This window comes from Salminus brasiliensis, chromosome 10 (genome assembly GCF_030463535.1).
Source record: "Salminus brasiliensis chromosome 10, fSalBra1.hap2, whole genome shotgun sequence".
Lineage (NCBI taxonomy): Eukaryota > Metazoa > Chordata > Actinopteri > Characiformes > Bryconidae > Salminus > Salminus brasiliensis.
Window position 1 is genome coordinate 13,629,040 of NC_132887.1, and position 25,337 is coordinate 13,654,376.

The window sequence follows — 25,337 nt, forward strand, 5'->3', positions numbered from 1 at the left end:
AGTTACTAAGCAGGAAGTGTCAAATATAGCTTTTCTTTTTTTTTCTTTTTCTTTTTTTTTTATTTTTTACAAAGACATTCACTTCCACATGCAGAGGAAGGGAGTAAGTCACGTTAAATCGTATTTTTTTTGTTGTTGTTGAATATTTCTGATGTCTACCGTAGATTATCTCGCATAAACGTTTGGCCTGTTTGTGAAGTCAGAGCAGTGTAATCACATGGGCTTTAGTTTACGGACTGTGTTGTCTTTAGCCATGACAGCTCAGAGCTGAAGTCTTCTGTGGTGCGTTTTGAACATCTTTCTATTCCTCTATTCTCTGAATAGAGTGGGTAGCTAACTAATTAAGAAACACTTTGTGGTGTTAATGTCTGTTTTTCTGGCCCCCTTGGCTGTTTTGGAGCATTATTTGTAACCCGGGTGTAGTACATGGTTTGTTAGGTCACTTCTCTTGTACATGACTGGTTTAAGTGACAACTTTAGTTTTGACACATCTTGTATTGGTTGTAACAAGGAAGTGTATGCAGATCTTGAAGACCTTTCTTTAACATCACTCAGCAGAGTGGTCTGTCTGTTGCCGTTTCTCTCCAGGTTCAGCACATTTGCACAATGAATAAGAGGAAGTCCAGTGTCCAGAATGTGGTCAAACCCAGCAAAACCCCCAGGACAGAGGGCACGACACATGTCCAGGATGAGGATGAAGTTGATGAAGAGGGAGGGTTTCAGCAGGAGCACCCTTTCTCTGTCTCGGTGTGTGAATTGATGGATTACGTTATGTTGAGAAATGAACAGAAAGGGTATTGAACTCTGCACTAATGTCACTCTCTCTCTTTCTCTCTCTCTCTCTTTCTCTCTCTTTGCATTTTAGAGCGCTGGAGACATTGGTGTAATTGAGAGCATCACTTTGAAGAACTTCATGAGTCACCATTTGCTTGGCCCTTTCCAGTTTGGACCAAACGTTAACTTTATCGTTGGAAACAATGGAAGTATGAATGTTATTAATTCAAATTTTAAAACCTTTTATTTTGAAGGCTTTTAGGTATAATTCAGTGCATTGGTACTGGCTTTTTTATTTATTTTTATTTATTTCTTTACAGTGGTGTTGGCAATGCAAATGTGGCCATCTTATTTACCACTGCTGATTTTACATATGTCTTCTGAGTTTTATACATAGTACTGATGATGGTAAAATAGTGGTAAGTCTGAATAATGAAGGGTTCTTTGGGTCCTGGAGCTTTTAGATGCAATTCTTCTGACATCTGGTTTCTATCAATGTTGCTGTAAACAGTTCTGATTCAGTTCTCCAGAAGTGCACAGAAAACTACTCGGAATGGCCTTGTTTGAGTGTTGTTGCTCACTTAGCTGCTACTTAAGACACTGTACTTGCAGATACGTGCCTTTTTAAAATGGTCAAATCCTTTAGTTTCAAGTTGAACCGTATTTCCTTATTATTTACAGAACATAGTGTGAAGTTGTCTACTGTACAATAAAATATGTGCTCTGCAGGGAACATGGCATAGGCATCATGACAGGTCTCCCTGATTCTTACAGTACAAACGTTTTTAGACACTTATTGTTAAATAAACTGCATTAGTGTTTACAGTATCAGTGTAGTGAAATGTTATGTTTTGTGTGTGTGTATATATATATGTATATATATATATATATATATATATATATATATATATATATATATATATACATACATATATTGCTTATATATTTGCAGCCTGACATGATTTATTTCACCTTTAGGTGGAAAGAGTGCTATTCTCACAGCACTTATTGTGGGTCTGGGCGGAAAAGCAACTACGACCAATAGAGGGGCATCTCTGAAGAGTTTTGTGAAATATGGAGAAAGGTCAGTTCAGTTTATAAAGAAATAGGGGATTACTTATTACTCATAAGAACTGTCTTATAGAATCTGTTATTCATTTATTATTATTTGTAGCAGTAGTATTAGTAGTAGTATGTAATTGCATTATTATTATTATTTGTTTTATTACTGCTGCTTAACTGTTTGCAGATCCGTTAAAGTTTCTGCCTGCAATAAAAGTGCTCTGTAATTAAGTTATTATTTTGGTTGTTGTTGTTGTTGTTGTTAAATCCATTATTTTATGCGCAGCTCTGCAGAAGTCACAGTAAAATTGCGGAACAGAGGGAGCGATTCTTATAAAGGAGACATATTTGGAGACTGCATCTCAGTTGAGCAGCGTATAACAAGCGATGGTTGCAGGACTTGCAAAATCAAGAACAGAGCGGGTAATATGTGACACTCACTGGTGCTTACCCTAATAATAATAACACCATACTCAGATTTTTACTCTGCTTTCAGGTCACATTATCTCCACTAAAAAAGAAGAGTTAACAGCAATACTGGACCATTTCAACATACAGGTGTCCTTTTTTATGTGTATTAGTAGTACTAAAATCATAATCATTAATGTGTTCTGCCTGCTTTTCATTTTACTTATAACTTATATACAACCTTTATTATAGGTTGACAACCCAGTCTCAATCCTAAATCAGGAAATGAGTAAGCAGTTCCTGCATTCAAAAAGCGAAGCAGATAAGTATAAGGTGAGAAATTAGATAGGATAGATAATAAAAGGTTATTTATTCTATATACTGTTTATTTAATATGATTTCATATTTATATGTACTATGTATGTGTCTTAGTGGAGCCTCATTAGGAATTTCATTATTGTTTTGTCTCCTTTGTTTTTAAAGTTTTTCATGAAGGCAACTCTGCTGGAGCAGATGAAAAGGGATTACATCCACATAAAGCAGACCAAAGCTGTGACACGGGACCAAGTGGAAAGGCAGGAGGAGGTAAGCTGATGATTTCCTTTGACTCTTATAATAGCTTTAATATACTTATTTACAGTAATTCACACTGACTGATGATCAAGTTTCATGTTCTCAACCTCTATTTGTTTTTCAGTGTCTCAAAGATCTCAAACAATTGTTTTTACAAAAGAAAGAAAAGTATGAGAGTTTGTCAGCACTTGAAAATATGAGGCAGACTTTGGAAGATCTGAAGAAGAAGATGGCATGGTGTCTGGTATATTTTCCCAGTACTAGTTCTCTAGTGTTTTTTTATTTGGGGAAGCTTATATATACAATGTAATAGTGGCACAGTGGTATACCACCTCACAATTATGATGTCCAGTGACCCTGGGGTTCTTATATTCCCAAAAGTACACTATGTAAGTGTTTCTATGTCTTGCTGTGGAGTGCAAGCTGATCTCCAAGACTGGTTTAGGGAAGCAAAAAAAAAAAAGAAAGTGGGTGTGTCATTTCACATCAACTTCAGAAATTGTTTCTTCAGTACATGTTAACATTTAAGACACTGTGGTCAAAGTTAATGCGAAATGATGCAAATTGCGAAATAATGTCTTAATTGTATTTAACAGGTAAGAGAGAAGGAGTGGCAGGTACAGCAATTAAGGGACGAAATTGAAAAAGAACAGACCAGTGGTGCACATGAGGAAAAGCTACTGCTCTGCCAGGTATATGCTAAATAACTGTCCATGCTCTATTATTTGCTTACTGAAAATTGAAAGCATTCTTCTATGTGTTTATGTTGCATGGATGTGAAGGGCAGTATAAGTTTATGGTTGTACTGCATGTTTAATATTCTACCATCGTATTGTTGTAAGACTCTGATCGCCCTCTGTGCTTCCTCTTCTAGAGCAAAGTTACTCATACTGACAAAAGGCTACGGGATATCCAGCAGAAGCTTGGGAAGGTGAAAGAGGAGGGTGAAGGTCTGGCAGAAGCGAGTCGAAAACTGAAGGAAGAGATCAAAATCAAGAGTAAAGCTCAGAAGAGCCAGGAAGTAAGATATGGTTTTGATTTCTTGTTTCAGCTGCCTATGACATACAAAATAATAGGAGTTTGTAAAGCACTCTCTGGTCTGTACATTGATGGCCCTTGTCTACATGTTTTTAGGTGGTGTACTTCCGTGCAGAGAATAAATTGAAACAGCTAGAAAAGGAACAATGCCTTCTTCAGGAGAGAATTCAGAAAATAAATAATAGGTGTGTTATACTGCCAACTGCAGTCCTTTTTCATTAGTCTTTAATGTGGAGAAAATAATCTTGTTAGTAAAACTAGGATGCAGTTTGTATTTCTTTATTTACAATATTAGGATTATGTGAGTTTCATAATTGTTTTACTTATTTGTTTCACCAATCAACCATGTAGAGAAAGGAATTACTTTAGTGTAAAGCTGGCTGTCTATTTGTCTACAGAATACAAAAGTACAGTTACATAATCAGTAATGCATCTATTCATATTCATTAGGAAATTATATGTTTGTCTAGTGATGATCATTTTCCTCACTATGCGGTATTGTGGGATACCCTTGAATTATTGACATTTATTGTTTTTGCTAGTAATGTCAGAAGGAATCATGAATCTGAGCACTCGCAACGGATAAAGAAAATATATGCACTGAAGAAGCAGCTGGAAAAGCTTGAGATGGAGTCTACAGCACTTAATCAGGAAATCAAAGAGAAGCAGCAGGCACTTTTCAAAGGAAGGGAAGAGTATGACAAGCTAAGGTAACTGTGCATTTATTCCACACCTTTCTACATTGCCACTGTATTTATCTGATTGTCAGGGAATTGGTTACATGTAGTAATTTGTATAATGTGCATGCTCATGTGATGCAGAGGAGAACTCCTAAAGCATGAAGGGAATATACTTAATGTAAAGCAAAAAAAACGACTTTTAAAATTCAACACAGACCATCTGTAAAATATGACAGAAGTAGAATTGGTTTTCCATACAGGTCATACCATCTTTGTTTACCCTTTGCAAAGCTGTTACAGCCAAACATCTTCTCTCATCATTATTTCACTGTCCCAGTGCTCTTGGTGTGTGTTCTCAGTAGGCCCCTCAGTTTGGTGTATTGCTGTTGTTGAAGAGTTTGCTGTCTGACATTCTAGCATGGAAGAAAAGAACATCCAGGTCTCTCTGGAAACCAAACTGAAGAGGAGGAACCAGCTCACAGCCAGCAGGTCCAACAGACTGAGGAGATTCGGTGATCGTATGCCAGAGCTGTTGGAATCCATTGACAGAGCACATGCTCAGGGACGGTTCATTAGAAAACCAGTGGGGCCAATAGGTGACAGCTTTATTTATATCAGTCCACATAATTGTCTGTACAAATGATAAATTTGTCATTATTTCATTATGTCATGATTTTACTTTCTGACATAATCATCTTTTTTCAAGATTTTTGCATTGATATAACAGCCTGCCATTGGTAAGATGTCCAAGAGATAATAACCATAGCTGTCAATGTTTTAAGTAATCCGACCTACAAATATAATTTTTTACTGTATGTTAATTGTTAAATTGGCTTGACTCAGGTTAAAGTCTGTAAAGACATGTTGGATAATTTCTTGCTAAATTTAACCCATAGGGTTAAAGCTGACAGTTGGGATACTGTGGAAAACTGTGATTTAGAGAGAAATGTAAGCTTTCCTAAACCCTGCTTATATTTGTTTTATACTTTCAGGTTTATCTGTTTTTTCCATTATGGAAATGTATAAAACACACAGCCATACCAGATATGAAAATACTTGGCTTCATATTTGTTTTCCATTTGTTTGCACTGCTTCCTCTTAGACGTTAGCTTTTTTTCCCCATCAGGTGCATGCATCAGCCTTAAGGATCCAAGTTTAGCTGTGGCTGTGGAAAGCTGCTTACGAGGCTTCATGAAAACCTTTTGCTGTGACAATTACAAAGATGAAAAAGTCCTACAGGAACTGATGTCCCCCCACTTTCCCAGAGGCAGCAGGCCACAGATAATGGTGTGCTCTTTCACAGACTGTGTTTACAACGTTCAACACCGGTGAGCACACCACTTCTTATCTGTTTGACAAGGATGAAAGAGTTCCTACGATATATGAACTTCCCCACAGGGTGTGGGATCCTTAGCACCGAACGAGCAAAGCACTACATTTGAAAGTGGCAGTTAAAACACGTTTCCTGTGGTTTTAGTGATGCACGGGGTCTGCTCATTTCAGAGCTAAACAAAAGACCATTTGAAAGGCAATAGATGTTACATGTATAAATTATGTCAAGTTGTTTGCAAACTCAGGGCTTGTGTTGCATAAAGTAGCAAAAGTTCAGAGCTTTCTCAATTCTGCATTTTGCAAAAACAAAATGAAACCAACTATATGTCCAAATGTTTGTGGACACCCCTTCTAATCAATGCATTCGGCTACTTTAAGTTGCAGCCATTGGTGACACAGATGTACACATCACTGCTGTCCAGTGAAAAACATGTATCTCCTTTTTTTTTCTCATTCTTTTCCTGTCACCATTTTGGAGATACATGTTTTTCTTTGGACAGCGACAATATGCACACACACAGCTTGTCTAGTTCCTGTAGAGAAGTACAGCCAATACTATAGGACTCTCTGGGCAAGATAACTATCAGCCTCTTGGCTCTATGCCTAATGTCAGGTGTGGGCTAGAGAGGTATAAAGCCCCCTGGCATTGAGCTGTGGAGCAGTGGACCTGTGTTCTCTGGAATGATGATGCTCCACCAAATATTAGTGACAATTACTGTACCAAAAGCAGAATAAACTCTTGTTTTACCCTTGATTTCAGTAGAAACAATGAATGAGCAAGTGTCTTAATTATTTTGTATGTATGTAAATCCTTTAAATCCTTTATATACTTTAAATACTTTTACTTTTTTGTGTTAATAGAAAAAAGATTTAAATAATAATTTAATTAAGACTAAGTGTAGACCAAAACATGCCATTGTGCTTGTATAGGATTCTCTATGTTGTCTAGTGTTGTTGCATCATTGCTGTTTATGTAATTTTATAAGTGACTTAATTATCTTCCCAGGAAATACAGTACAAAATAGCTCAACTGGCATATTTACAGAAATGTTGATTAGTGTTCACTGTCCCTGTAAGTCAGAATTAAATGAGCCAAACTAAGTTTAAATCTGTGATTTACCATTATCACTCCAATTAAGTCCAGGACTGGGCTTCATTGATGGCCAAGAAACTGGCCCTTTGAGTTTAAATAGTAATTAATGTTTTCTTGTATCTTGAAAACCCTAATCAGGACAGCATTTCAGGGCTACTGGTGGGTGGGAAGTGTTTTTTTCTGTTAGCATACAATTTGCATCTGTGAAATATTAACCAATTTAATAGAAATGACAGAAAATGGTCTGTAAATGATTTGTTGATGAGCTGCATGTGTTGGTCAGTTCTACATGGCTGATTTTTTTGTTTACTTCCTTTGTTGATGATGTTAGATGTGTGCAACACCCAGAGTTCCCATCTGTTTTGGACATCCTCCTGGTTGACAACCCTGTAATAATTAACTGCTTGATAGACATGAGAAGCATTGAATGCATTCTTGTTATCAAAGTAAGTGGATTTAAGTATTTGGGTTTCTTAACTGTTCTTTAAAATTCTGATTATCTTTGCAGTTTCTGTTACCAATGCAAAATTTCACAGTTAGTATACAGCTTCACAGATTTTGTTAAAAGTTGATCTAACACGCAGGAAAAGGCTGTTGCAAGGAGAGTTATGATGGAGGGAAGGCCTCCAAGAAATTGTCGTGAGGCCTTCACTGCAGATGGTGATCAAGTGTTTACCAATCGCTATTACACCCCCGACCATGAAGTTGTTGTCAAATACCTTGGTGGGGATCCGGAAGCAGAAATTCGGCAAGTCACATCCTTTCTGTTTACTTACTATGATTTTGTCATATATTGATTTAGCCTATTTAGTGAGTAAATGCTCATGTTGAGCTGATCAGTGCATCTCTTAATTTTTTTTTTTTTTTTCAATTTTGCAGTCTGGTACAGTCAGAAGTGGAAAATCATCAAGCACAACTGTGCAGGTTTCAGCTTCACTTAAGTTCTGTGAAGCAGGACATTCAGTCCATGGAAGAGAAGCAGCGTGGGGTTTTTATGGCATGCAAAAGAAATCAGGTATCATGCTCATGACACGTTAACTCAGCACTTAAATCGTGCAGTGCCTCTGGTCATTCTCTGCTTTCACTGTCAGTGGAAGTTCCAGTTTTTAAGTAAACTCTCTGCAGATGAATATTACATGTTCTAAAGGTGGGCAAGACTGTAGTAAAAAAATGAATCATTGGGCAAGACTCCTATATCTGCAGCGTAATTAAACTATATGTTGCTGTGGATAGGAAATGCCAGAAAATTCCATATAATGTCATTATCACATTACATTATGTCCCAGTAAGCTTTACTGAATGTATATACACTGTTAAAAGGATAAGATCCTTTAAGAACTTTTGGAGGTTCTTCCATTTGAAACTATAGAGGAACCTCTTAAGGTGCTTTGATGAACTTTAACAGAAGGTTTCTCTAAGCACCTAAAGAGGTTCCTCCACAGTTTCAAAGTGAATTTCCTTAGTGATTTCCCCCAATATTTAGGAGGTGATGAAATTGAATCCCAGCAATGCCAGAAGTCCAGGCGAGCATAATGACCCCACCTTAATTGCATGTTGTGCTGCACAGTATGAGAATGTGCCTGTAGTGTTTAAATGGTGCATCGTTACATATATTGTGTATCATGACACTACATGTCCAAATGTTTGGGGACACCCCTTCTAATGAATACATGCAGCTACTTTAAATTGCACCCATTGCTGACACAGATGTGCACATGCATACGCAGCTTGTCTAGTCCCTGTAGAGACATACTACCAATAGAATAGGAGTCTTTGGGGCAGATAAACATGAACCTATGGGGCTAGAGAGTTAGTCAATCTAGTACTTTTGGGATTGAACAGTTGAACAGTTGGTGAATGAGGTGGGGTGGTGATCATCCAACATCCTGACCTCACTAATCCTGTTGTCACTGGATGCAATCAAATCCTCACATCAGTGCTCTAAAATCTAATAGAAAGACTTTGCTGGACAGTAGAGAGACAGTTACTCCAACCAAAACCCTTGGTTTTGGAAGAAACAGTGAGCGGGTGTCCCAATACTTTTGTCCATATAGTGTATTTTCTTTAGCCATATTGTACCTCTCTAACCTGTAGTAATCCCTGAAAAGAAATCATTAAAAAAATCTAAATGTCTACTTTTTGGGGGGGACATTGGTTGTTGTTACTAGCATGTTCACCTTTATTATAGTTACCACATTACCAATTACCAATAACCCAGTTGAGCAAATTCATTTTTGCAAACATGGTACATTCTCATATCTCCTGTTCCTTATGCAGGAAACCATAAATCGTGTAAAGGCATCCATAACAGATCTTGAGAACATTGAGGAGTCTCAGACAGAGGACATCAGTTCCTTGGTGTGTGGTCTGTCATTTGTTTATGTTTATTTAGATTGTGTAAATTGTGTATTTTTTCTTTTTTTTTTTAAATCACCTTATTGTTTGCACACATTCAGATTTGTTACTTGTTACTAATCCACAGGAAGAAGACGCTCAGGAAAATGAGCAGAAGATTGAGTTGGAGAGGAAGAATGTAAAAGAGGCACAGACTGAACTAGAAAAGCACAACAAAGCTCTCATGGAAATTGATCGGAAACACAAGGATGTGAGAAATAAAAGGGAGCAGCTTACGGATGAAATGGAGCAGTTAAAGGTTGTTCAGAATGGATAAAGTATGAGCAAAACTTTGTAAATCGGCTTGTGACAAGCAGTCATACAGACTACTCAGTTGTGTGTTTTATTCCGAGCAGGAGGAGCAAGTGAAAGCTGAGGCTGAGTGCAGTAAACTTGAGCAAACCCTCAAGATTTTGGAAAGGAAACTCAAGGCACATCAGGAAAATATTCAGGACATGAGAGTTGACCTTGCTCTTAGAGAAGGAGAGAAAGAGGTAATGGCAAGTCATATCATTAATAGAAATACAATTTTCTTGTGATTAAAAAAATGAGGACACCCCTCATTTATTACTACTTAAAATGGCTAAAGATAGCTACAGATGGTTAGGACATCTTCAAAGAGGATTTTGGAGGAGCCTGTCTTGAACCTATTGGGCTAGAGAGGTATAAAGTCTGTCTACTTTTGGGATGAGTTGAACAGTTGGTGGATGAGGTGGGGTGGTGATCATCCAACATCCTGCTCTCACTAACTCTCTTGTCACTAAATGCAATCATTTGGGGGAGGGGCATTGGTTTATGTTACTAGCATGTTCACCTTTATTATAGTTACCACATTACCAATTACCAATAATCCAATTGAGCAAATTCATTTTTGCAAACATGGTACATTCTCATATCTCCTGTTCCTTATGGAGGAAAGCATGAATTGCATTAGCTGCAGATGGTTAGGACATCCTCAGAGAGGACACTTAGTTTGGTTTGTTCTTGACTAGTGGAGTGAGTTGGATCACCCAGACAAGATCTAAAGAGATCTAAAAGTGAGACAGTTGCTTACATGGCCAGATCAGGCCATCCTAGCAAGTTCATACAGTTAAGCTCTGTTCCCTTAATAGTACATTTGTATTTGGTGGCCATATTCTTTACTAATGTTCACAAAAGTCTGAAATGTATTTGTTAAGATATAAACAAGGATCAGATGGCATCTTTTTTCCCCTGTGATTATTTCCACAACCTAAACCTTCCCTTTAGCCACGTCCATAAGGTGCTTAACCTCTCTCAGACCTATGGCAAACCTGGGATTGATACAGAAATGCATTTTGGACTTTTTTTTGTAAGCTATAGTAATCTATTGCACAGTTGGTTAATTGTCTGCTTTTACATAAACATAATAACACTAATATAATTAATTAGTTTAATTATGATTAAGTATTTTAATCAGGTGTGTTTGAGCAGGGAAATCAACAAGCTGCAGGAATCTGTCCCTCCAGAACCACAGTTGCACACCAAAAATGTTTTTTTTTTTATATCCAGTGACGAGAATGTGTGAAAAATAATGGCTCTGGGAAACTAATGGCAGTCTAATGACTTGTTCTAGAAGACCAGCTGGAAGACTGTAACTCTGATCGCTTTAGCTTTGTAATATATATATATTTTTTTGACAGGACTTTGAAAAAAAAGCCAGAGAAATCTGTCCCCTTCCTCAAATACCAGATCGGAGTACAAAGAGCATTGACACAGAGATCACGCGCCTGCGGCAAAAGATCAGCTCGCAAGAGAGCACCCATGGCAACCATGAGCAAGTGATTAGGTACATGTCTTTCTACCTGGTGAATGTTGTTTTTCTGTTACTTTGGTTTTTCTAAAAGTCTAATCTAGTTTTACTTCATAGGGAATATGCAGAGGCTCACGGTAATTACAAAAACAAATCCAGTCAACTGAGAGACCTGAAGAGGTTCATTGATCGCCTGGACAACATCATGACTGACAGGCAGGCTCGATATAAAACCCTGAGAAGGTAATCTGACATGTGATTGTCACTGTGTGCTTATAAGTCTTTTAAATGTGATTTAAGAGTTATCTGTTCAATTCATTGGTTCCCCCACATACTGTAGACTGTATCTGACTGGTACCTCTAAGTACACTATGTGGAAATATTGGGACACCTGCCTATTTATTGTTTCTTCCTAAATCAAGAGTTTTAAAAAGGAGTTTATCTTTCTTTTGTTGGAGTAACTGTCTCTACTGTCCAGGGAATGCTTTCTACTAGATTTTGCAGCAGTGCTTTGAGGATTTGATTGCATTCTGTGTCCACTGCTTTAGTGATGACGTTGGATAATCACCACCCCGCCTCATCCTCATCTCCCAACTCATCCCAAAAGTACTAGATGGAACACGAGCCATCATTTCATCTTAATGCTGGGGGGCTTTATACCCCTCTAGCCTACTGGAATTAGGCATGGTGTCAATAGGTCCATGTTTATCTGCTCCAGAGAATTAAATTCTGTTGACCATACTTCTCTCCAGGGACTAGACAAGCTGTGTGTGTGCATTTGCACATCTGTGTCAGCAATGTGTGCAACTTAAAGTAGCTGAATTCATTCATTAGAAAGGGGGTGTCCACAAACATTTGGACATGTAGTGTATGTTGATTATAGACATTTTAATTATTCCATTCTACATTCCAGTCAAAAATGTATTTGTTAAGAAATAAACAAGGATCAGATGGCATCTTTTTCCCCTGTGGTTATTTCCACAACCTAAACCTTCCCCTTAGCCACGTCCATAAGGTGCTTAACCTCTCTCAGACAAACCTGGGATTGATACAGAAATGTATTTTGGCCTTATTTTTGGAAGCTATAGTAATCGATTGCACAGTTAGTTAATTGTCTGCTTTAACACAAACATAATAACACTAATATAATTAATTAGTTTAATTGTGAATAAGTATTTTAATCAGGTGTGTTTGAGCATAAAAATCAGCAAGCTCCAGGAATCTGTCCCTCCAGAACCACAGTTGCACACTATTTTTTTTAATCCAGTGACGAGAATATGTGAAAAATAATGTCTGTTATGTTCTTGTGGCAGATCCCTTTCAGTAAGATGCAAGTTATACTTCAACAATTTCCTAATCAAGCTGCACTGCTGTGGGTCCATGATGTTTGATCACAACAATGAAACCCTCTCCATTTCAGTATGTCATGCCTTTATTTTACTGTACAGCCGTTTTATTCTCGGCTGGTCTCAGAGGGCCACATCATAGCACAGATTCCTCACTCACCTGATTTCACTTATAAAGGGCCTGATGATCTATTGGTCAGTTGAACCAGCTATGGTGGAGTGGGGGAGTGCTGTGGTGCTGTGGCTCTGCAGGAGCATATTTTTATTAAGTAATGTTATCTTAACCCATTCAGGCAAGTGCAGATTTGTATATCTTAATACAATCTTGACAATATCATAAACTGTGATATAAAAATGTAAGTACTAATCATGATATTGTTTAAATGGACATATTCCTAGAGCTCAGTGAATATATATATAGACCCAAGGACATGCATCATCTTAGATAAGGACATTAATTAACAATGATTATGCTGAAACCGAGTGTACCCTCATAGTTAAGTACACAGTACAGCACGTTTTGTAACTTTTGGGAAAAGGTTTTTGCTATTAAATGTCCCATATTTACTCGAATCTGCCTTCACCTGACTTAATGTGTTGGGTTAAGGTGAAGCCTCCAGGTCAAGAGAAGGACAACATCAATGACATGCGCTCTCTCTCTGGTGGAGAGCGCTCCTTCTCCACTGTTTGCTTCATTCTGTCACTGTGGGAGATCACAGAATCCCCCTTCAGGTGTCTGGACGAGTTTGATGTCTACATGGTACGTATAACATCAATACTTGATTGCTGTGCACACTGATGTGATGTGGTTTTAAACGCCATGTCCATGTATGCTTTTATTATGTGATATATTTATTCATTTTGACATTATATTTGGTTATTTTCTCTTTATGAAGGATATGCACAACCGCAGAATCTCACTGGATCTTCTTCTTGAGCTCTCTGAGCGTCAGCACCTACGACAATTTATTTTCATCACGCCTCAGACCACCAGGTAAAGAGCTACCTCCAATTATTTTGGATTAATGAGACATAATTCTAAAACTTCAAAAGCTAAAAGAAGCTTCTTCTTGCAGCAGTCTGCCCAGCAGCCCTCATATTAAAATCCATCAACTCGAAGATCCAGAGAGAGAAAGCGAGGAGGCTTTGCCATAGAACTCAAACAATGTGCCAGACAGTGTGACTGCAGTGAATTTGAAGGGTATAAATATTTTATATAGGTTTTATACATTTATTTTTTTATACTGGTTGTATTTGTAGTTGTTCAGTGTTTCGTAGTCTGTAAAAAGTATCAAATGTAACCAAACCACAATTTCCACAGAAAAAAGACAGAGGCATGGGTTTGGGTGCAAGAGGCAGGTGTGTTGTTTTGTTTGTGCTCTGTGATATGATCTCCTTTTCTGTCCCCCACCATCTTCCTGTTCTGAGAAGTTACAGGCTGTTCACCCCTCTGTTCAATGCTGGTTTACAAAACCTAAGGAACAGGTGGCACCAGCTACCTTCATTTGTTTGGTTCTTTGAGATTTGGTCGTCTTTGTCAAGCATCACACAGCCAAACACACACCGTATGTTCTGAAAACAGCCCATAGACAGTTTATTGATTTGAATCACAATGTTGTCAGTGCAACGTTACATACTGAGTTGAAGACATGCCACAAATAAAACACAAACATCATATTACACAATCAAATGACTTTTTCTTTAAATTTGGTATTTCATTTCCGTGTTAGGTACAAATATTTACATGGCAAAGATATACATCTGCAGTTTTTGGGATTTTACAAACACATGATAACTTTCTACAAGGAGGGCTTTGGAGCAAAAACAAAAAACAATTAAAACTGTGCAGCATCCTGAGCCTTATTGGACATGCATGGGCTTGATGCCTTTGTTTTTATGTGGAGAGCAAGAAATCAGGGCATTTTCCTAGTTGGGTAAACAAAAAGGGAGGGGAGTTATATTATTGGCATTATACACTCTTAATAATAAATCCAAAAATTGTTTCGGGGGGTTCTTTCGTTTGTCCCTAATGTGAAACCCTTCTTGGAATAAGACAGAACCATCCCATAGATGTGTAACAGGTGGAATGGTTCTACTCCATCACTAAAGGGTTCTCGAAATCTGGATTGGATGCACACGTTCTTCATATAAGACAGAATCCTCTAACCAGGATCCCCTAAAGACTGCTCTTTATTAAGAGTGTATGTCGTGAGTAACAACATGTTTGCTTCAAGTGGTTAAAAGAAGTTGTGACTCAAAGCTCTTGCAAAACCCCATCCTTTTCCATTAAAGATGCATTAAATTACTGTATAAACAGTGGTTATTTAAATGTCACGGACTTGTGTAGAAAGATTTTACAAAAAACAGTTCAATAAAAACTTATCACATTTAGACTGAGGTTGTATACCAAACACATTTGTAGCGGATTGCTTCTTGATTACGAGGTGGAGGGGTGTTATTAAAGCCCTCCGAGGAAAGCAAGGACATGATAAGTTGCCTTTTCAGAATGAATTGATTTAACCAAATCTACAAGCATCCATACATGCACGCTGTGATGTGATTCATATGTAAATAATTAAAAAAGGGGTATGAGTAAATATAGATATCACGAGGTTTGGCAGTTTTGTGTGTTTTGTTGGGGAAAAACCTGTGATCCAGTCGGACTTCTCGGCTTACAACTGCAACAATCCTAAACAACTCGATGACCCAGGTGTTCTAACCTTTGTCACTGCAGAGAATGAACCAATACTAGAGTCAAATAAAGACGAGATCCACGACATATCGGTGTCCCTTACAGATAGCTTCTACAAATATACGCTGTAAGTTTTTTTTCTTTTTTATTTTCTTTTATCTCAGGAGATAACATGCACCCAAGGGAAGATATCTAATGGGCGGGTGAATCACAAATGTAAATCTCACACATCATTAGTATTTAGTTACTGTTATTGTTTATAAGGCCTCCTTATATTATTCGCCAAGGTTGCCAAAAGAAGAGATAGGAGCGGTTAGGCTTTACACTTAGGACATGCATGCAAATAACTTACATTTATAATCAAGTACAAGCACATTTTGGGAGGTAGGCTAAATAAACCCCTCTACCCTCCTTGCTGTTTAAGATCGAAGTTGAAACATACTGTTTTAATAGAAACCGTTACATTTAGTGTGACATTTTGCTTTTAATACCTGAACCACCGTACGAAATACAGCAGCTATCGTGGTAAATATGATCTTTAAGTACCGTAGCTATAAATGAAATAGCCTACTGTGGAGCACTTCACCGACTAACAATGAATGGAAGAATGAAAATAATTTATTGACTTATTTTGCACACCTTACGTTGTTGCAGGTTTGAAATTAAATGTATATTCTTAACTCTTAGCATTTGACATTCCATGCATACTAGTTTTTCAACCACAAGAAGCAAGTTCATCTGAGTAGTCCAAATATATTTTGTGTTAATCTTGTGGAACTGGCTGAACATGAATAAAATATTACAACATACTCAGTCCGGAGCATGCTGGCATGCATACCCTCACTTCTGCATGTCACACTGCAAAAGCAGTACGATAGACGGGTCGCTCTTCGCCGCTTCTTTGAACTCGTCTAGTGTGATTTGGTCGTCGTTGTTCTTATCCATCTTGCTAAAGATCCGGTCCACCCTCTGCTCAGGTGTCAGCCCGTCCTCATTCATCTTCATCATGATCACAGTACCGACCATTTTGTAGATAGCCTGTAAAGGAAGATGGGAGCAAACATATCCTTTCTTAGTCTGTGCTAAGTCATATGAGTCTATGGTCTTCAAAACTCTACTCTTTCCCTTTGCTATTTCTTTCATTGTATCTTGTATACGATTACTGAACTGGGTTTACATAACACTCAACATTTCAGTGTTTACTTTCCTTCATAAAAAAAAAAAAAAAAAAGGATTCTGAAATGGGCAGCGCAGCTCAATCTGAGCTGTGTCATCTTCCATCCTGGGCCAAGAGCCAAAGGAGAACGCAATTGGCCAGTTTCCCGGATGGTGTTGGGAGAAACTGGGAGGAGTACTGGGGTCACTCTTTTTTATGGAGTGACATACTTAGTCAGGCATCCACATCGTGCAGTGATACTTTGCGCTGTTCTCCAAACGTACTTAGACTTCTGACAATCTTGTGTAACTACTGGCTCAGAGGGAGCATGGGTCACCTTATCCTTTTCAGACTGAGGCTATAATCTTGAGATAGCTTTACAGAGAGAGCTGCAGAAAGATCGTTTGCTGCTTTGCCTCTGTTTTAAAATACTCAATCCCAATCTCCCAATCAAACAAAGGTTAATGTCTCTCTGGTAATATGATGTAAAGCACACAGTCTTAAAATCCAGTATTAATGTTGAGATGTTATTAATAGAGAAATAAATAAATATCATGTTGAATAATGTGGAAAGTGTCATTTAAGTGACTATCCTTCAGTAGGATGAAGAACCATATAACCATCTCCTTCCAACAGCATTTTAATCATCAGTAAGTGTACACTAATCAGTTAAACATGCCCAAGTCATAACAAAATATTGGCCTGCATTTACTGATGTAACTAATGTGCAAGTGGCTTTCTAATTATTGTGCACTAGAACTGTGTAAAAGCTGCAATACTGCAAATGGCCACTTGGAATGGTGAACACAGATGAGACAATGAAGCACTGATCAAACAGGTAAACTTAATTTGAAATCAGTTAATGAATTTGATTTTAAAACATATTGTCACTGTCTGAAGGAAACCCTGTTCTCTTCTAAATAGTAGCTTTACATCAGAGCAATAAACATTCTTATCTTTTAAAGCAAGTCAGCTTTAATAGGAGATACAAGGTGTATATAATGGAAAATCACATTTAGGTATACATTCAGAAGCTCAGACCTATTGTTTTAGAACTTGACCTCTTGCATTGTTGCCATAAATGAGCAATAGCCTTAAACCCAACTGTTATAACTGTCTATCACACTACAGTTTGGTGAAACCTGTCTTTGAATTCTAAGTGATATATACCTTATCAATGCCAGTCATTTTGAATGTGGAATTCGAATGAGCAGACTGACTGGTCAGAAGTCATATTCACCAGTAAAGAAAGCAGTAAATCTTGTCATGCCCCTATGAAACCTGCTCTGCTTCTCCAAATGGAACAGCTGGTTTTAGAATCATCCCATCATGCACAAATCAAGGCTATGCTTAAAATAACAAAACATGGTAGAAAAGCATCTGCATACCTCTATAATTTCCAGCATCTCTACTCGAGTGATTTTTCCATCTCCATCTAGGTCATACATGTTGAAGGCCCAGTTAAGCTTTTGCTCAAAGCTTCCCCGTGATGTGATGGACAGGGCACAAATGAACTCTCTGAAGTCAATGGTGCCGTCCCCGTTCTTATCAAAGGTTCTGAAGGCATGCTGTGCAAACTTTGATGCATCACCGTAAGGGAAGAACTGCAAGAAACACAAGTCGGTTAAACAGGCTTAATTGTGTTTGTTTGCTAAAGTTTTGTGATCTCATTCGAAATAATCATTAATATTCTTAATACACCGCACGTTATTCATGTTCTATAGTGTGATAATAAACAGCCTGCATACCAGCATGATTTGCTTCATGCTAGTGTTAGTAATTAGAAATGATGTCATTAGAAATATGGATACTCTGTGGATTTAAAGGAATAATACACTGAAAAATCTAATTTGCATACACTATATGGACTAAATTAGTGGGACACCTGCTCATTCATTGTTTCTACAGAAATCAAGGGTATAAAAAATAGTTTTTCCAATGTTTTTACACTTTCCAGGGAAGGCTTTTAAATCATTTAAACATTTGATTACATTCAGTGACAAGAATGTTAGTGAGGTGCACCGTGTACCCAGTTCCAGAGAGTCTTATTATATAAGATAAGATAAGATAAGATAATCCTTTATTAGTCCCGCAGTGGGGAAATTCTCAGTGTCACAGCAGAAAGGGATAGCCAGACACTCAGTTACAAAAATATTGTCAGTTCTTCTCTACAGGGACTAGACAAGCTGTGTGTGTGTATTTGTGCAACAGTGTCAGCAATGGGTGCAATTTAAAGTAGCTAAATGCATTCATTAGAAGGAGGACAACAAACATTTGGACATACTGTGTAATTTTCCTCCACACCAAATCAATAACCAGAAATCGATCAACCAAGATGCGTCTTCCTTTATACTACTTTCTATACTTTGTGCTGGAGCTACAAGGCTATCTTAACAAAAGAAAAGCTGGGCCTTGGTGACCTTTAACCCCTTAATGCAGAGAGGCTTACTGCACACCAAGGCATTACTGGTGGGTTTGTTCTTTTGTAATCCAGCAGTTCATATGCTTTTTAAGGAGCCTTAATTACTTGTATTAGCTGTGTAGTTCCAGTGTAAAACAGAAGAAGAAAACTTTGGACACTAAACATGTCTTGGCTGAAAGATTAAGTGTGAGATAAGGAGAAACCTGCAAGAAATAGATTTGATAGGGAACTACCTTTTAAATAAAACAACAATAGCTAAAACGCCAATGGAATTCATGGCATTGGAGCACTGTTTAATTACATATATGAAACCAGTTACACCCATTCTTAGGTATGTGCATTGACAGATCACCGTTACAAACATCAAGCATAGCTAGATAGCTAACTGGACATATGCTGTGTAGCAGTTGGAGCCGCACATCTTGAGATATCTTTACAACTGATTTACAGTGTACTTAAGCGAATTAGACAGGATAACATTTCATATGCTTGGAAATTACAGCAGTATAGTACGAAAACAAGAAGAAAAAAAATTAAGTCCATGTCCTAGAAAGTAGGACTGCACAATATTGGGGAAAAATTGACAGTTATATTTTATTTCTGCAATACGTTTTTCTATATAAAAAACACAGGAATTTCTATCACAAGTCACCAGACATCAATGATCCAACATATCATGATATGAATAATCAACTCTAATTTGTCCAAGATTGGAGTAAAATAAATGATACTGGGCCGGGATAATCAGCCTCTGGTAGATAGGTAATGGAAAATGAGAATAGTGGGATTTTCCTTTTGTATAAAGCAGCAAAAAAAAGCATGTGTTTGATTTCATTTGTCTTACATGACACTGCATGCCCTGCAATGGCACTATCGCACATACCCACACAGCGACGATGATGATTATTTTCTGCAGCCCTACTATAATTGCACATTTACTAATATACCTAAATGCCATTGCGTAATTAAAGTCCCTCAGTAAACAAATTCAAATCAGCAAAGCATGAGTAATCTTGTCAGCAGCATGCCTCATGAATCCACCATGGTAAGCAATAAAAAAGAACACATGAACTACCCCTCAATAAGTTTGTGGTTCAGCTATGTATTTGGTCATCTAATGTGGGCATACTCTGTTGGACTACAAAGTGGCTTCTGTGCAGCCACTGGCTTGAAAACTCTTATATACCTGTTATGTAAAATACAGGAGTGTTTAATTAAACACAATAAAAAGTTACTCACCTTAACATACAGTTGCTGGAATTCATCCAGGTTTAGCTTACCGCTGGGGCAATCTTTCAGGAAGCCCTTGTACCACTGCTTGAGCTCATGTTCATTAAACTCCGTGTTCTTCACCAGGTCCTCCATCACCTCAGGGGTTAGCTTGCTGTTCTGTTTCCCCATGATCTTCACAGAAAAGAGTAATATTTTTAGACATGTTAGAATAAACAGGTTTTTTGTTGTTTTGTTTTGTTTTTTTTAAGAAAAAGAAATGTTTGTCATATAATGTATTATACATGCTCCTGGTTTGTGTAGTCAAGCTCTTTGATGTTTGAGGCCCTTTTTACGAGCTGTCACTGGCAAATTAATGACACGCCATTAGGAAGTACAATGAAGTGTCTAATGTCTCTCATGCTAAGTTACAGTAAACTTGAATGACCAGATGCACATTTCACAATTAATCAATACTGCATTAGCTTAGTATTAGTGCATGCTCTACACTTGCGATACATTAGAAGTTCACAGAACACAATTAGTAAACTTGTTTGCAGACAAATTTCCTAATGTTCCTGCAACCTTATCTTTTGATGAATGTAGAATTAGAGGACAGTATAGAAGATAACTAAATACAGATTATAGAAAAAAAACTAATAATCTTTCAATGTTTTTAGTAGAATATTCAAAAATGTATTAAAATAAAAACAAAAACAACACGATATGAACGCTATTAGTATGATCCTGGTTAGATTAATATTACTAGCAAGTAAATATTACTGCTTATGACTGTAATAGTAATAATAATCCAAAATGATTAAAAGTATAAAATAAGCTTCTTCCAAATTGTCCATCTTAACATAGGGAAGACTGGAGCACCACCATATCCTATTTTGTTTTTGTTAAATAACCTATGCATCCTTGACACACATAAAATCAATGTTAAACTGTTAACACCAACCGTTTGGTAACAATTTAGTAGTAAGCTTAGTGTGTGCCAACATTTTATACATTTTATGTAATATATAATATATAATAAATTAATTATAACAGATGAAGGGACTTAGTATTAAGGGACTTAGTGTGCACTAAGCTCACTAGTTTTATTTCCATGACATCTATGGTTTCTGATAACACATTTAACTTGTCTGGATTTATGTGGGGAGATATGGACTTCTCATTGTTTTCTTTGGGAGGCTAACCCCACCATGTGGAGGATGTACTTCAGCCCAGCTAGCTCTCACTGCTCTATATATGTTAAAATCAAAATAGTGTTCTGTTACAGACACCAAAAGGCTATAATAAGGCTAAATAAAGTAATTTAGTGGTGAATTCTTTGACTTATACACACAAGCCAGTAATCAAAAACACTTGTATGGCACCAAATATTTATGGACACCCCTTCTAATTAATGCATTCAGCTACTTCAAGTTGCAGCCATTGCTGACACAGGTCTGCAAATGCACACCGACAGCTTGTCAAGCCCCTGTGGAGAATTATTACCAGTAGAATAGGATTATTTGGAACAGATAAACATGAACCAACCCAGACGTGGGCTAGAGGGCAATAAAGCCCCCCTCCATTGAGCTGTGGAGCAGTGGAACTGTGTCCTCTGGAATGATTGTGCTCCATCCAATACTTTTGAAATGAGGTGAGGTATTGATTATCCAACATCATGACCTCACTTACGCTCTTGTTGCTGAATGCAATCAAATCCTCATAGAAATGCTCCAAAATCGAGTCTTCCTCAGATAGTAGAGACAGTTGCTCTCAACAAAAGCAGGATAAACTCTTTTTAATAGCCTGGAATGAGCAAGTGTCCCAATACTCCATATATTGTATATCTGAGCATATGAGATGATGAGGAGCATGTTCTACTGGAACTGAACTCCATTTTTACCCCACCGTTAGTTTGTGCCCGCTTTACACAGTCTGTTAAAATGGCAACAATAAAAGCGAAATGGTTATTAATATGTAGTATATGATAATAATAATTATTATTGTGACATAATTATCACGTTCATTATTTTGGAGTAAAACCTCAAAAAACAACAGTAACAACAATGTAGTGGTGAAGATGATTGTAATAGCATAATGTTTTTACATGTACATTGTTATTATTGCATGTAATGATGACAACATCAATAACAATGAACTATTATTATTATTATTGTCATCATTACTATTAATAATAATAATAACCATATTTTTTGTTTTCATTTCTTAGAATCGTGATAGGGATTGCAATTATTATTATTATTATTATCATTATTGCTTGTGATGACCCAATTTAACAACATCAATCATAATAATCATTATCATCATAATAACAACCCAGAGCTCTCAAAATTATAATGTTGGCTTCATGTTAAATGTTAAAGTTCTCGCTCAAAAGAGCCAGAATTGGCAAGTCTCTGCTGGTTCAGGATGAAACCTGTGAAAAGGACTTGCACACACGGTAAGTTGTAATGCTGTAATGCTGTAATGTGTGCAGTGGGGTGGGGGAACGGAGAGAAGTGGTGTGAGGAGGGTGGGGGGGGTGGGGTAGGTGGTCTCCAGCACCTCCTCATCATCTCACTGGGCTCTATTGGGCTGCAGTTCTGCAGGCTGTCTCGTGCGAGGCGAGCAGCACCGCGGAACAGCTGCACGAGCGCTGCGCACCGCGCACCGCGCACCACAGCAGCCAAAGCCTTCAGTGATAACGCCGCCTAATTAAAGACAGGCAGAGAGGGTTATTTAATAAGGCTGCGCCGTTAACTAACCGCCCAGGCTGTTATGTAAGAGCGCTGAGAGCTCCTTCAAGCTCCAACCGTTCACTGAATGACCTTGAGAGAGGAGGGAAAGCGTGAGGAGACGGTCTTCCATTGCGGTCCTGCGGTCCTGCGGTCCTGGCTGCTCGACGCCGTGGAGAGAATAAGTGGGGGAAAGAAAGAACGGGGCGAATCGTGGCATAGTGCTCAGGCTTCGCCCTGCGTCTTCAAGGCGTTAGATCAGCCCATATTAGCCCATGAAAAGCTCTGAGACAGATCACGAGGGAGATGCCACTTGATAGGGCGCCCAATGCAATGCAGGCATGTCAACATGAACAGGCTATTTATCACCATAAATGTACGCCGTCTTCCATTTTGGAAACGTTGGCTTTGGGAACGCTCTGCTTTCCTTCTGCGGGGGAAAAAACAGACGCAGTCATATTTGATCTCTGCGTTGGAGTGCCATCCTCCGTCCTAGAACCCTACAACTGGGGGGCTGAAACTCCCCCCATCAAATGGCTCTAAACGCACGAACAGACGTAAATACACGCCGTTTTATGGGGCGCGAGCAGGTCGAGGACTGCTGCGTGCGTCCTGCACCATGTCTGCGCTCATCGTTAACCACAGGCTAATTTCTGTTTTATAAACCACCATTACGACCCCCACCCGTCTCCACCCCCACACCCACCCCCGATAAACACGCATGCATGCGGTGTGCGCTGAAAACAGGCCATGCACCATGGTGGTCATGCATGTGCGAAACCCTCGTTCATTTCATTCACACGCTCATTCATCCGTTCATTCAGCCGTTTTACTGCAGGGAAACGCAACGGCGCCGCACGAACAAGCCCCCCTCCAGCCCCCATCTGCCTCCAGCCCCCATTTTTATACTGTTCCACAGCTTCGCTTGCCCCTTACCTTGCTGGAGTTTGGGAGAGGCTGAAGATGGGGAGCGTGTGTGCGTCGGTGCTGAATGAAGCACGGTCAGGAGCCTGGCAGAAAGCACGCAAAGCTAAGCCCCCAGATGCCCCCTCGCTGAACGCTTTAGCAGTGTATGGGTGTCGGTGCACCTCCTCTCCTCGTTTTTCGTTTTTTTAGGCAGCTCCTGGGAGACGGCTCTCCTCTCCAACTCCTCGGAGATGGCTCTCCTCCTCTCCTCTCCTCTCGGGCTCGTGCTGCAGCTCTGGCTCGATGGAGTTTGCGCACACGGCACACGTCTCCTTCTCGCGGCTCCTCATGTGAGCAAGCAGCGTTATATGGGCATGCAGTGCTGAGGCATGCTGGGCTGTGCACAGGAGGCAGCTCAGGGAGGGGGGTTTGTTATGGCATGGCACCAAAAGGTTATGTTATTGCTCAAAAGAAGGGAATGATATTTAGAAATATCTTCATAAGTATCCGGACACCTCCCATTTCAACTACTCTAAGATGCACACAAGCAAGCAATTTCAGTTGGTGTGATCTCCATTAGAAAGGTATTGTTAATAGAATGGGACACTCTGGAGCAGCCACACATGAGTTTAAGGCCACCATCCCCAATGCTCAGCGTCAGCTAGAGTGGTGTAAAGCTCCCCAGTTTTGGGCTGTGCAGCACTGGAACTGTGTTCAAGGGTGATAAAACATCACCGAACACCTTCGGGGTAAGCCGAAAGTTATGCTTGTGATCCAGACATCAGGACCTGACCTCACTAATGCTATCTGTGTGGATGCAATCCAATCCTCACAGCAATGTGTCAACATCTGTTGTAAGGCTTTCCCACACGAGTAGAGGGAAGGGAGACAAACTTTGCATGAATACCATTGATTTCAGAAGAAACACTGGAAGAGCAGGTATCCACAAACTTTTGGACATACTGTGCATTGTGGTTTCTTCAGTTGATAAGTATTTAAATAAGTGTAGTTATTCAACATTGCTACATAATTAAAGCAATAAGGTGTAAACAAAGACATTCAGAGTGGTTTGATGTAAGATGCCCAGTTCTAGAGAAGCTTACTGGGTTAGAACTATTCATGATGGTGGTAGTAGAAACCAGATGTCTAAATAATGCTACATCACACAAAGCTATTGCATAAAATGATTATGGATATGCTATAACCTTCTAATTCAAAGTCCATTCATAGAGTACAGGGTGAAGTAATAAACTTATATACAATATTATATGCAGTGTGTATACAGTTACCAACTTATACAACACATAGGGTTACAGGTTCTATATACAGTAAAATGGTTAGATTTGTTGTGTAGACATTCTGATCCCTGGTTTCACCACAGTAAAAAAGAGTCATTGGGTTTCTCTATTGTGTATGATTTCACACCAAACCAAATTCAGAATGGGGTCATTTACATTTAAATGATTAAGGTATATATATATATATATATATATATATATATTGAAGACCTCCTACAGACTACAAATGACATCAACCTAATATTGCATGTTATGCATGAGTTATGGTTGGTTTATGTGTGCGTGTGACGTTTGTGTGAGGGTTCAGGTACAGACGTCTATTTTAAAGTGTTTGAATTATTTGATAATGAAGCTATTATGTTATTTAGTCACAAGCATGGAGGTATGGACTCACACACTGGCCCTTATGTTTTATGGAGTTAAAAGCAGAATGTGGCGCCAGTATCAG

General features: G+C 38.5%; 2 protein-coding genes across 6 annotated transcripts in view; one reads left to right on the forward strand and one right to left on the reverse strand.

Moving 5' to 3' along the window:
* Positions 1–14,148, forward strand: smc6 (structural maintenance of chromosomes 6). 4 transcript variants are annotated; one of them, XM_072689306.1, is made up of 27 exons: positions 1–103; positions 589–747; positions 866–983; positions 1,753–1,858; positions 2,123–2,259; positions 2,333–2,394; positions 2,497–2,577; positions 2,728–2,829; positions 2,942–3,061; positions 3,414–3,509; positions 3,692–3,838; positions 3,952–4,040; positions 4,398–4,565; positions 4,953–5,131; positions 5,662–5,863; positions 7,292–7,406; positions 7,545–7,708; positions 7,840–7,975; positions 9,238–9,318; positions 9,443–9,613; positions 9,711–9,848; positions 11,016–11,161; positions 11,243–11,368; positions 12,439–12,544; positions 13,079–13,231; positions 13,368–13,465; positions 13,548–14,148. In XM_072689306.1, exons 1-27 carry the CDS (start codon positions 89–91, stop codon positions 13,624–13,626), a joined length of 3,294 nt encoding a protein of 1,097 aa, XP_072545407.1. In that variant the 5' UTR covers positions 1–88; the 3' UTR covers positions 13,627–14,148. The 4 variants fall into 4 exon arrangements, with proteins under 4 accessions (XP_072545407.1, XP_072545406.1, XP_072545404.1 ...); XM_072689305.1 differs by having other exon boundaries at positions 17–103; positions 556–747; positions 13,551–14,148; XM_072689303.1 differs by having other exon boundaries at positions 20–103; positions 556–747.
* vsnl1b (visinin-like 1b) overlaps positions 14,042–25,337 on the reverse strand; it is a 15,561-nt gene continuing 4,265 nt past the window's right edge. Inside the window, exons 1-4 of one of the 2 annotated variants that reach the window (XM_072689307.1) lie at positions 23,622–23,965; positions 19,981–20,145; positions 17,708–17,923; positions 14,042–16,201 (exon numbers count right to left, since the gene is read on the reverse strand). In XM_072689307.1, coding sequence (XP_072545408.1) covers positions 16,004–16,201; positions 17,708–17,923; positions 19,981–20,142 — 576 coding nt within the window. In that variant the 5' untranslated portion in view covers positions 20,143–20,145; positions 23,622–23,965 and the 3' untranslated portion in view covers positions 14,042–16,003. Of the gene's footprint in view, positions 16,202–17,707; positions 17,924–19,980; positions 20,146–23,621; positions 23,966–25,337 lie in introns of those variants that run through there. The other variant, XM_072689309.1, reaches the window with a different exon arrangement.

Bases quoted from the DNA above. Each gene is read 5' to 3' on its own strand.
- smc6 (XM_072689303.1), top strand. The intron at 2,830-2,941 runs GTAAGCTGATGA...TTTGTTTTTCAG, and splicing joins AAGTGGAAAGGCAGGAGGAG to TGTCTCAAAGATCTCAAACA. The intron at 4,041-4,397 runs GTGTGTTATACT...TGTTTTTGCTAG, and splicing joins ATTCAGAAAATAAATAATAG to TAATGTCAGAAGGAATCATG.